Source organism: Neomonachus schauinslandi, chromosome 11, assembly GCF_002201575.2.
Source record: "Neomonachus schauinslandi chromosome 11, ASM220157v2, whole genome shotgun sequence".
In the NCBI taxonomy this organism is placed as follows: Eukaryota; Metazoa; Chordata; class Mammalia; order Carnivora; family Phocidae; genus Neomonachus; species Neomonachus schauinslandi.
The window spans coordinates 44,587,553-44,600,683 of NC_058413.1; the positions used below are offsets into that span (position 1 = coordinate 44,587,553).

The window sequence follows — 13,131 nt, forward strand, 5'->3', positions numbered from 1 at the left end:
TGTGTGTGGGGAAACCCAGATGCCCTGGCAGGAACAACTCAGTTTAGAGGGCTGGGTTGTATAGCTTTGCACTTTCCAGCAGTTGCAAAAACACTTCATAGGTTAGGTTTCTGCATTAAAAAAAAATGCTATGAGAGCTTAGCTCAGTGGTTCTCAAAGTGGGGCCCCCCTGGCCAGCACCATCAGCATCACCTGAGAACCCAGAAATGCTAATGATCAGGACCCCACCCTGGACCCAGTAAATCAGAAACCCTGAGCGTAGGGCCATCAATCTGCACTTTGACGAGCCTACAGGGGATTCTGATGCACGTGTCAGTTCGAGAACCACTGGCTTAGCTTCCTCAAAGGGAGAGAAAGGAACAGACACATAACAACCTATCAGCAGTTGATAAGGGCGTCCTGGGTAACCATAGGAACCCCTTTATTACCGTTAAATAGGAAACAGCCATCAATGCAGAGGGCCCCCCAGAGAATGGGAGGAAATTCATCGTTGTCACCTTGTAAGGGGCACAGTGAAACAATGGCCAAGGGTGACCATCCCAGTGAAATTTAAAGGAAACTCATTGAAACATTTGGAAAAACACACTCAATGTCCTGTCATAATTCGTATTTGGTGATTTGCTGAAGTATTTATCTTCTCAGTTTTTGAGAGGAAGGGAGGGTTGAACTAATTCTTAAATCATTCAGAAGAGCATAACATGCTGGGAGAAAACACTCTAATAAAATCATGCCACCGTGGTGAAACTCAGAAGGTCACACAATGAGCACATGTCCTCGTGGCCAGAGAGTGGCACAGTCTGCTCCGTAAGGAATCCCATTCCTAGAAAACCAAATGGAAATATTCCAGCAGGAGCAGTTTGCTCTGTAAGGGTAAGTAACTGAAAGGTCTAAGTCAGAGGCCAGCACACGTTTGCCATAAAGGGCCAGACAGTAAGTATTTCAGGCTTTGCAAGCCATCCGGGCCCACAACCACTCACGGGCAGTGACATGCATGAACAGGCGTGGCTGTGTTCCAATAAGCTTTCATTTATGGACCTGGAAACCTGAGTTCTATATAACTTTCGATTTGTCAAAAAATATTCTTCTTTTGCTTTTCCTTCAGCCATTCCAACTACAGTTTGCCAGCCTCCAATGTAGACACTCGGGCAGTGACAATCATCCAGTTCCTGAGCTATTCTGCAGCCTGCAAAACTGACCATCTGGAGGACTTGGCTGCAATATGGACAATATTTACAATGCGATGCCGAATGAGAAAACCAGAATCACAAAGAGTACTAGCGCTCTGCTAAGAGCTGGAGCCATGTAAAAAGGGAGGGTACAGGTGGACGGTTACTGAAAAGCAGTATATGGAAATGAGGACTATTTCTGTGCCAGGTTGACAATGAGTGTGGATGATTTATTTCTAGCATAAAAATTTTAGGGGCGCCTGAGTGACTCAGTTGGTTAAGCGTCCGACTCTTGGTTTCAAGTTAGGTCATGATCTCAGGGTCATGGGATCGAGCCCCACGTCCGGCTCCACACTCAGTGCAGATTCTGCTTGAGGATTCTCTCTCCCTCTCCCTCAGCTTCTCCTTCCCCCCCTGTTTCTCCCCTGACTCACACTCTCTCTCTCAAAATAAATAAAATCTTTAAGCAAATTTTTATTTAACACTGTTGTCACACTGCCTTTCAAGGAGAGATAAGATTTTAAAATCAGGTTAAAAGAAAAATCTGGAATTTACTTAATTGGCAGCGGGGTTTCATCCCTCTTTCTCCTCACCGTGCTTTACTTCCCTCCATCATCTTTTTGACCGCCTGACGTGCTAGTTATTTGTTTACTGACAGTCTCCCCCCATAGAATATAAGCTCCAAGAGAGGGGTCTCGTTTTGCCCACTGCTCTTTCTCAGGCCCTTGAGCAGCATCTGGCACCAAGTACGCAGTCAATAAATATTTGTTGAGTACATGAACGAGTATCTTCGAAAGATACTCAAGGCCCATGGCTAGGGGACAACTGATGCCCTGGGGTGAGTACATGTTTCCTGGGCATCCCTGGATGTCCCTTATGGGGAACGACAGCTGGTACACTGAACTAGAACACCTACACTTCTTCGGGGACCAACCCGGGGTTACTGGTTCCCTCCTCAGAGGGCTCCCTGAAGCTCACGCTGCCTCAGGCATAGACCGATCTCCCTGCATCAGGGTGGTTTACCTGGGTGTCCATCACTGGACAAGGAGCCATTTGGGGAGGGGACGATGTCAACCTCAACTTTGTACCCCACGATACTGAATACAAGCACACAATGGGCATGTTGACTAAATGCTGAGTAAATATATCTTTATCCATTTTCATGTACAACATCCAGAACCTTCCCTCGAGAAGCTCTCTCATCCTTGAAGGAACGCTGCCCATTTCTATCCTATGGAGAAGTCCCTGCTTCCACTTAATCAGAGTGAGTATCCCAATCCCAAGAGCTGGGAATGCCCAGCACGGACAATGGCCTGGTTTGGAGAAAGGTGAAGGTCCCACCTGTTTCTTCTTTAAGGTCCTGAAAAAACTTCTGGTTGAAGATGAAAGCCACACCACTGATCTCTTCCACCTTGGCCTCAGCTGTGCTGTTTCTGTTTATGAAGTTGGCGGTGATGGCAATAGCCAACTTCCCACGGAATTCTTTCCTTCTGAACCCTGCGTGAGGAAAAAGGCAAAAAGGGAGTCTTTCTTCTGCATTTGGTGTGAAAACTGAGAACAATTATGGAGGAAGCTGTTCTCAGATGCCTCACAGGCCAGTGAAACTAGAGTTCTGCATCTCTGGAGAACAGGGGCAGGCATTTGGAAATGCCAAGGTTCGTACCTGAGGAAGAAACACACCACCAGAGGCCTCAGTCAGGGGGACTTTCTCCTTTCCTAAAATCTATAGGACCAATTATTCTGGTTAGGCTTCTACATACAAAAGGCTAAAGTGATTTTCCCAGCAGGCTCATCCTGCTAAGATTTGCTAGGCACTGTTGCTAGGAAAACCCATGACACGTGCACTTTGAACTTACATGATTCAAACTAGGTTGTCAGCATTTTTCATGTTTTCCTCCCTTTGAAAAGTAGGATTATGAGACTGAATTCCTGTGGGATGGGGATTTTAACAAATTTTCTATTTCTAGTCTCCAGTGATTGGCACTTAGTCTGCACTCAGTAAATATATAATGAGTAGACAAAAGTATAACTTGCAATTGATTTAATACAATGATTCCTTGGGGTTCTTCTAGTAGTTAATGGTTTACATTAAAATTGATTTTCAATGGTGGTGACACAGAGGATCCCAAGCAGGTGGTCACACTTCAACGGAGCATCTTCTGCCAATCCCCTTCCTTTCTAGCATCTGGCTATCCCATAGTCCTGAATCCTCCCTCTGCCCCAGACACTGTTGTTTACTTTGCTTAACTCAAGGCTCTCATCACAAGGGCAGGCTCTCTGGACATGCCTTTGTCTTCAGCCTCCTCTGGGAACTCCCGCTACATTTGCTCACCGCATACTCAAACCTCATGCTGATTCCCAAACTTCTCTGTCAATACTCCCTTTGACTAGAAACCTTGGGGTTTTTCTCAATACCTCCTCTTTAAGTCATTCTTCATTAGACTTTATTGAAATGGTCAGAAATGGCCATTATTGTCTAGTCTAGTATTTCTTAACTGGGAATGACCTTGGCCCCCAGGGGGCATCTTGGTAAAGTGTGGAGACATTTCTGGTTGCTACAACTTGGGGGGTGCTACTGGTGTCTAGCGGGGAGAGGCCAGGGATGCCGCTAAGCATCCTATTGTGCACAGGACAAAGAATGATCTGGCCCCAAATGTCAACAGTGCCAGTATAGAAAAACTCCCACTCTAGTCTACTTATTTGGTGCTAAGCTGCCTAAATGGCTCCCCTCCTTCTCACAGCTTCTTTTCCTGCCCATGATATGCCTAACTATACTCAGGCAAAGTGTGGATTTTGGATTGGCAAATATTCAGACTTACAATTTTACCCAACCACCAAAATGGCCCCATAAATTCCAACAGCACAACATCCAGGTTAGCAGCTTAAAAAGTCTTTGTCAGATATGGGTTATTGATTGCAGGGGTCGGGCGAGTGTAGGGATGGAGAAGAGAGAGGCGCAAGAGTGGGGAAAGGGTCCTGGTGGCACAGCACGTGGGTAGGGCCCAGCTAGGCAGCACACACCTCCCAAATCCTCCAGCATCAGCCCTCTTTCCGGGAGTGTGTTCTGTCCTCAGAGGACATGCCCTCCCCATCAGAAATCCGCAGCCTGCAGACCTTGAGGGGGGCAAGCTTGAAGAGCAGATAGCCACCAATCTGAGAGAGGCCATGTGGGACCACTTTGTCCATAATCTGCAGTCTCGCCTTCATACAGTTAGCGCCAATTAGTACAACCTCTGAGTCAATTAATCTTCGGGGGAGGGGCTAGGGGATTGAAGACATTTCTGGCAGTGGCGCTCTTCTCCCAACCTGACCAGATCTTACTCCAAGACAACATGTTATGCTTCCAACTCCAGAACTCAGAGAAGCAGGGTTTTGCACCTTGACAGTCTGGGAAAAGCTTATCTTATTGCCCAGCAGTGAGTGTGCTTAAAAGTTACGGAAGAGACGGGCTCCTCCTGCTGGGGTATTACATGTGACAGGACAAGAAGGCCACGGAGAGTCTAAGAATGGTTGTCTTAGCTAGATGGAGTAAGTGGGAAAGTGCTAAGTACCATGGATTCATTGACAGGAGCTCAATAAATGCATGTTGACTTTCAATTTCCATGGCACTTTACCTTTATAAAGCATTTTTACATACAAGTCCTTTCCTAGCCCTCATGACAATGCTCTGAGGAGGTTCTATTATCTACATTTTACAGATGGGAAGCCTGACGTTCAGAGACCATGAAATGCTTGCCCTCTGAATGTTCAGCCTCAGGCACGGCAGGACAGTCTGCCCTTCTATCAAGGCCCCCATCCAGCTTTGGCACCTGCTATCTTGCCCCCATTCTGCAGCACCCCCCCAACTCCCATGCCCCACCCCCCTCAGCTCCAGGAGTAAGAGTCTTCACCTTCCAGCGTGTTCCTGCGGCCGTCGGCGCCAATGATGACGTCAAACTCAAAGTCCGACAGAGAGTGGTCCGCAGGGAGAAATTCTGCCCGCCAGCCGATCTCTGCCAGAACAGAAAAATGATTTGAGTTGGCAGAGAAAGGTGGGAGGTCCCTTCAGTGTTGGCCGGGGAAAAAGGGGATAATATCACTAGGTAGAGGCACCACAGGCAGAGCTGCCAGAGGAAAGATCCAGAGTTATCCTAAATCACACCCTCATCTGGAGTCCTTCTGGCTTTAATAGCAGTTCAATCCAGGACAAGGTAAACCAGCAGCGCCCACCCCATGCCTGATTTAACTGGTTTCTCTAAAGGCTGGGAGTCTATCCTCAATGATTCTCAGGCCAGTCTCACTTGAACCCTGTTTGTCTCAGTGTATTCTACCATGTTCTCTTCATAGTCCCCTCTATTGCTCCTTGCCCTCCTATTACCAACCAGACCTGAAGGACGTGCTGGGTGTCATGAAACCAGTTTGGCTTCCCACTTCATTATGCTCGAAATGTTCTGATGGGCAGCACACAGCCTTCGATGAGAACATTTCCAGGTAACACCTTGCTGGTCACCCAGAATTGGGTCTGAGAAAGGCGAAGGGCACACGCATCTCTGGAAGTTCACTAACAGATGCTGTCTTGCTACAAAAGCCACGGAAGGCCTCTCCTCCATTCTGAAATATTCTGGGCGGAGGACAGGAGAGGTCAGAGTCGTAACGAGCCCGCGAAGCTCTGAGGTCTCCGACACGAAGCTGCCCAAACCACAAGCCCTGCCCAGGCAGCAGCAGCTTTCGATAAGAAATAAGCTGCAGAGGCATCATGAACAAACTATGACCACGGTGTGTGTGACTTCAGCATTTACATAAACATACTAAAAGGAAAAAGAGCAACGTGACTAAAGAAGACGACATACCCACCACGGGTGTATTTTGTGGTTTGTAAATTATGCTTCCATAAGGCTTCAGAATATTATATACCAAATAATATCATGAGCACTTATTTCATATTTGCTCTAGAAGCTTCACATTTTTTTTAACTGGGTTTTAAAATATCACGTGGGTACAACAAGTGTAGCCACATGTCCGTGTGTGTTCCCACGCAGCCTGGAGAGCATAGGAATGAACTTCATCAAACGACCGAATCTAGGTCTTCTATCCTAATTACCTATTACTTTGTTTGTCAAAGTACCACCTCCCGACAAGGTAACCAAATTATAGGTTTAATGACTTAATAAATCCCCTGGGAGGAGAAGAGCAAACCTAAAGTGACAGCGTTGGTCAGGAAAGGTAACACATCCTCTGAAGGAATTATGCCCAACAGCTCCCGACAAGAATAACTCTTACAGGAACATTCTCTGAGAGCTGCGAATGCGATTTCCATTCTGCAATTTCTGATTTCTAGACAAAAGAGGAAGATTATACTGTACTTTGATTTTCTTGATCCTCAGGAGGCTCTAGAACCTTTACAAACTCCACGTTCACATGGATTTCAACTCCCAGCATCAAGGCCACCTTGAATAGGATGAGCTGCAACTGACGAATGCCTGTTAGAAAGGAAGGGGGAAAGAGAAGAATTATCAGTAGCAATGCTTGAGTCCTCCTGTATGCTATATAGCATATAGTCCTCCTCTATAATCGCTGCTCAGTGGTCTCTGAGCAGAGCAGTGTTCCAGCAATGATCACGACTGAGAACTAATTATGTGCCAGCTACTCAGTGTTTTCTCGTTTAACCCTCACCATGACCCTGTGGGATAATTATTCCCATTTCACAGATGAGAAATTGAGGCTCAGTGAGGTGAAGTGACTTGCTCAAGGTCATACAGCAGCAAAACTAGAATGTGGACCCAGATCTGCCTGATTCCAAGACTGTGCTCTGGCTTTTAGAAAATGCTATCATGATGGAGGCTCTCCCTTTCCTGCCTCCTTCCTGAGATGGGCTAGAGGTCTGACAAGTTAAAGACAGAAAGAGGAATAGACCTAGAGAGTAATGGCCATAAGTAAAGTCAGTGATGAAATGGGTCATTTTGTGAAGGACTGAGCCTAAGCTCTTAGCCATCCAGGGTCAGCATCAGGCGGGAAATTCTCTCCACAGAGCTGGACTTATGGGAATTCACCTTGTACCCACTCCCTAAACTCCCCTGATGAGTGTCACCACCTGGTTTCTCTACCTCATCCCCAGCCATTCAGCACACATGGGCATGCCTCCAAATATTTTTCTGTAGAGCAAGAAACTTTCTGCAAGAGGCTGGGGTACTTGGGAGTTAGGAGGCTTCTGGGGGTGGCAATCTCAGTGAAAATCTCCTTCACCGGGGGTGGGGAAGAAGTCAGATTGCAATGGAAGGGGGCATGAATGGGACACACAGACCAAGTCTACACCCCCTCTTTCTACAGCAAATGCTTTGAAATAGGAAAAAGTAAAGGAAATAAGAGAGGGTAGAGGGGCAGTGAGGTAAGGGGCAGGAACCCGGGAGGGAGCAGAGTGGAGCTGAGCCTCAGACATGGGGCGAGGGGAGGGAACAGGTACTCAGGTGGAGGCCAGTGCAGGAGGACGGAGAGGGGCTGGGGCTGGGAGTGCCCCCCAGTGGCTTCTCCTCCCCAGAGCACAGAAGGAAGGCCATCTGCTCAGAAGGAGGAGGTTGTGGTGGAGGTTTGGAGCAGCCACATGGGAACTGGAGGTGGATGCTGACATGGGACAGTTGGGAACTGCTGAGCCGTGCTGGGGGGCGAGGGCAAAGCCTGGGCTGCAGACCAGGGTTGGTCTGAAACGAAGCCAGTCAGCTGGGGCTTAAAGAAGCCAATGCCCCTCATGCCTGGAAACAGGCATAGGCAGCGGCCTGGCCTCTCCTCATCATTTCAAGGTTCCTAATTGATCTTGTTCCAGCACATGGGAGGTGTTCAATAAATTCTCCCTGTCTCCCTTCCCACAGGCTATGGAACTGCTCTTGACAACAAGTGCCCTGAATGTCAGAATCTCAGATCCAGACTCTTGCCAGTGTTTCTGCATACCGGGATTTTTCTGAGAACTAGGGGTTAAATGGGAGCCCCATCAGTTGGGGCAGAGAGGGGCTCCCAGCCAGCAGGGAAGGCAGCCCAACAGATGGGGGTGGTGCTCTGGTGCCCAGCTCTGCCTCTCAGGAGCTCCTGATGGGAAAGTGGTGCTCAATGTTGTAGTTCCGAATTGGGCACTAACATACATTCTTCTGTGGGTGGTAGAGAATATCCTAAAAGCTGACACTGCAGCCTTCTGGGCAAACCCAAATTTCTTTCCAATGGACTCCTGGAATTTTCTCATGCCAGAGTGGGAATAAAATCTGGGGCCTCTGCTGATAGGTTCCCCTGTACCCATGACTAAATTACATCCTATGTGGCTGCCCACCTTCTCCAGCCATTCCTTTGAGCCCCACGCCCTTTCCTGTGGTTCCTGTCTGCATGAGAACACGGCTCGCAGGGCTCTCCTCCCACCCACAGGTTGGGAGACTGCAGCTCTGACATCTGAAGCTGGGGACCCTGCTGCCTCTTGCCCACTGCACACCAATGGATGCAAAACATTTCCTGAGTACCTACTACCTGCCAGGCACAGTGATAAGCACATCACAAACTTGACCTCACTTGATTCTCTCAGCGGTCCTGGGAGGCAGGCATTCATCCCATGTACGGGAGACAAAACTTGGGGCCTGCAGAAGGTAAGGAATTTGACCCAACTCCCACAGCAAATGGGCAAGACAGATTTGGGGCCCAGATTTGTCCAAGCCCTTGAACTCTCCCCACAGTGTTAACCTCCCTGACTTTTATGGGACACAGTTTTCTATACGAAATGGCTCAAGACCTCCTCCCTGCTCAGCCCAAGAGGGAAGTCTGTTCTCCCATAGCCTGTCTGCACAGATCTTGCCTGGAGACCCAGGCTGGAGTAACACAGAGCAGAAGGGCCTCGGTGCTCCCCGGAGCGTACTCGGCATGCAGGGCTGGCCCAGGGCCTGAAATCCATGTTTTCTGCTCCCCACTCCTTGTCTGGGTGAACCCCTGTCATGATGTCCTCTCTCTTTTTAGAACTCAAGGCAACTTGGTATAAGGCCTGTCAGTTGTGTCATTCCTCTGTTCTAAAACCTCGGTTTCCCCCAGAACTGGCAGCACAACATCCAAGAGGCGCTCGACACCCTGGCCCATTTCATGGTTTTGTGTGCCTCCCTCATCAGAACTCCTCCAGCAAATCTGACAACTCTGTTAACGCGCAGTTTATTCCTGACAAAATCTCGGTGAGCCGTCTGAGAGGGCAGACCGTGCTACCTACCTCTGATTCTATTCCCCATATTTCATCCATTCATCCAACAGAAGTTGACTGAGCACCTACCATGTGTCGAGCGCTCTTCTATGCCCTGGAGACACTCGGGAACAAGGCACACCACAGGCCCCGACCTCATGGTGCTTCCCTGGGCCTACGCAGCACAGAGCCAGCATAAGGCACAAAGCAGGCCCTTCACGAAATGTCTGCCGGCTGAATGTATGGATCCCCCAGGGACACGTAAGCTGGAACATCCTGGAAACTCCTCAATGTGGAGAGATGTGCCCCACCAGGGTCAGCCCTCTGAACGGGGTGCCATCATTGGCTCTACTCACTGATGTGGTCGATGGAGCCAGCGCAGAACTTTCCATAGAACTTCTTGGCTCCCAGGCCCCGCAGGTCATGGATGGTGAAAGGCCAGAGGTGCAGCACATTGTTCCTGGAGAAGGTGTCCCTCTTCTCCACCACAACCACTTTGGCCCCCAGGTAGGCAAGTTCAATGGCAGTGCGCAAACCACATGGTCCTCCCCCAATGATGAGACACTGCAGAGGCCAGAGAGGAGAGAGACATTCAGTGACCTCTAGCACTGTGGACCCCTCGTCAACAGCTAACAGGTCCCCTCAAATCAACCAGCAAGTACAAACCAAGCACCTGTTAGGATCTGCCACTCATCCACCCAAGGTAGCTTACCTGTGGGCCTAACCAGGCACCGTGCCAAACCCCGGAAGGGATGCAGAGGTACAGGGACTGGGGGGAGGCACAGAAAGATACACTTGAGGTTCTGAGCCAGACTAACCTGGGCTTAAACCCCAGCTCTGGCATTTGACCTCTTAGCTTCCTCATCTGTGAATGGGTCTACTACTCTTTCCTCATAGAATTAGCGAAAATAAGACTGCTTTTAAAAAGCTTATGGTGGGGTGCCTGGGTGGCTCAGTCGGTTAAGCGACTGCCTTCGGCTCAGGTCATGATCCCAGGGTCCTGGGATCAAGTCCCACATCGGGCTCCCTGCTCTGCGGGGAGCCTGCTTCTCCTTCTCCCCCTCCTCCTGCTGGTGTTCCCTCTCTCGCTGTGTCTCTCTCTGTCAAATAAATAAATAAAATCTTTAAAAAAAAAAAAAAAAGCTTATGGTGCATCACCGTGACCTTAGATTAGGCCATGGTTTCTTAGATGTGATACCAAAAGCACAAGCAACAAAAGGAAAAGGAGAGAAATTGGACTTCATTCCTAAAATCTTTTGTGCTTCAAAGGCCACCATAAGAAAGTGAAAAGATAGCCCACAGATGGGAGAAAATAGCTGCAAATCATAAATTGGATAAGGGACTAGTATCCAAAATATGCAAAGAATTTAACAACTTAATAATAACAAAAGGCAACACAATTAAGGAACAGGCAGATAACCTGAATAAAAATTTTTTCACATAAGATATACAAGCGGCCAAAAAGCACATGAAAAGATGCTCAGCATCATTGGCCATCAAGGAAATGCAAATCAAAGCCACAATGAGATACCACTTCATAACCACTAGGGTGACTATAATCAAAAAGACAGATAAAAATAAGTGTTGGCAAAGATGTGGAGAAATTGGAACCCATGTAAAATGGTACAGATGCTTTGGAACAGTTTGGCAGTTCCTCAAAAAGCTAAACATAGAGTTGCCATGTGAGCCAGCAATTGTATTCCTATGCATAAGCCCAGGAGAAATGAAAACATATGTCCACACAGAGACGTGTACATGAATGTGCATGGCAGCATTATTCATTATAGCCAAGAAAAATAGAAACAACTGAAGTGTCCATTAATTGATGAACACACAAAATGTGGTATATCCATACAATGGATTATTCAACTCTAAAAAGGAATGAAGTACTGAGATATAGATGAACCTTGAAAACATCATGCTAAATGAAAGACACCAGACACAAAGGGACATAGAGGGTATGATTCCATTTACATAAAATGTCCAGAATAGGCAAATTCATGGAGACAGAAAGTAGATTAGTGGTTGCCAGGGGAGGTGGTGGGGGAGTGGGAAAGGTTTCTTTTTATGGCGATATTTTAGAATCCAGTAGTTGTGGTGGTTGCACAACTTTGTGAATATATTAAAACCACTGAATTCTATACTTTAAAAGGGTGGTATGTGAATATGTGGTATGTGGTATGTGGTATGTGAATTATATCTTTATAAACTACTTGTATGAGAAGAAAAAGCACATGTTATGGAGTTTGGTACACACTAGTGTAGATGCTCTCATTCTTGTCACTGAGACCCAGTACCTGTCTTCTAGGGATTCTCTGTCTAGTGGCAAACTCAGACTTGTGGGATAAGAAACCAGAACTCTTTGTGGTTGGTTCTATTAGGGGCACAGGCGAGAAAATGCTGACCCTTCTGATAAGCTGGAAAAGACTTCACAGAGCAGGTCTTTAATAATGATCACCATCACCACCATCCTCACCATCACCACCACCACCATCCTCATCCTCACCATCACCACCGTCCTCATCCTCACCATCACCATCTCCACCATCCTCATCCTCACCCTCACCATCACCAGAGTCTGCACCTGTTGAACACTTACTACATGCCAGACACTCAGTTCATGTGCGCCATGTGTTTTAGCTCTTAGTCCTCACAACACATAGGAGAGGAAGAAACTATTGTTATCCTCATTTCACAGATGGGAAAACTGAGGCACAACACAGCTAGGTAATGGGCCCCTGGTTTCCCAGATCCAGAGGGACAGAACCAGGATGCAGACCCAGGTGGTCTTACTCCAGGGCCTGTCATGCTGTACTATTACTTCTGTCCTACTTCTGACAGGAATAAAAAGAAGAAAGAACATTTCAGCAGAGGGCTCACCCATTCAAAAAGAAAGAAGTTCCAGGTGGATGGAGAGGAGGATACTTTGGGAGAAGGGAAAGGAAGGAGAGGAAAGAGATGAGATTCAGTCTGGAGCCAGATGCTGAAGGTCCTAAACACCAAGTGAAGGAATATGACCTTGGTCCTGCAGACACTGGGGCCATGGGGAGCAGAGGCGACAAAACCGGATTCTATACAGGTCCCACACTCAGTCCGAAGAAGGACAAGGATCCTTCCCCAAGGAAGCTACAGCCCTATTAGGAGAGAAGGGACAGCATGGAATGACCTAACCGGTTGTTCTGGGCAAAGCCCTTCTATTTAAACAAAGTCACCAGCACCATGTAAAGACAGAGGGAAATGGCACTGTTCTGGCTGAGAGAGTCAGAGACCCATGTGCCGCACCCGCCCTACCCCCAGGCAACCCCTGCAGCACCTTCAAGAGGCCAGAGTCCCCCTGGGGCGGGGTCTAGATCCCTGAGGATACCCCAGCAAGGCAACAGGGAAGGAGACCTGTACCCACACCACACTGTTCAACATTGCAGAGGCATCTGGGAACTTCCCCTCTGCTCAGGATCAAACCTTATCTTTAAAAAATGCATTTCCCTTCCCCTAGCAAATATTCCATCATCCAGTTATCACTCCTCTGGGGCCTCTGCGGTCTCCAAGGGAAAGTACAAACAAGCATATCAGAAACTCCCACACCACAATCAGTGTGGCTTACTGGCTGGAACCTTCCAGGGAGTTTGTGGAAACCCCATTAGGGGAAATGAAGTCACTGCTGAGATACAGCTCACTCCAGAGATGTCGGGGAGCGGGTATGCAAATCCTTTTGCCTCCTTTCGGTTGGAGCAGACAGGGGAGGACCACTCCTTATCTCACACCCCAAACAGCTCCTCTGGCTTGACATAGCCA

The 13,131-nt window shown here is 48.0% G+C and overlaps 1 protein-coding gene across 1 annotated transcript in view; it reads right to left on the reverse strand.

Annotated features, from left to right (window-relative positions):
* The window catches only part of MICAL2 (microtubule associated monooxygenase, calponin and LIM domain containing 2), a 208,877-nt gene that overhangs the window by 117,342 nt on the left and 78,404 nt on the right, over nt 1-13,131 (reverse strand). The window contains exons 3-6 of the mRNA XM_044919865.1: nt 9,696-9,903; nt 6,509-6,625; nt 5,057-5,158; nt 2,508-2,663 (exon numbers count right to left, since the gene is read on the reverse strand). Of these exons, the coding sequence (XP_044775800.1) occupies nt 2,508-2,663; nt 5,057-5,158; nt 6,509-6,625; nt 9,696-9,903 (583 nt within the window). The remainder of the gene's footprint in view (nt 1-2,507; nt 2,664-5,056; nt 5,159-6,508; nt 6,626-9,695; nt 9,904-13,131) is intronic.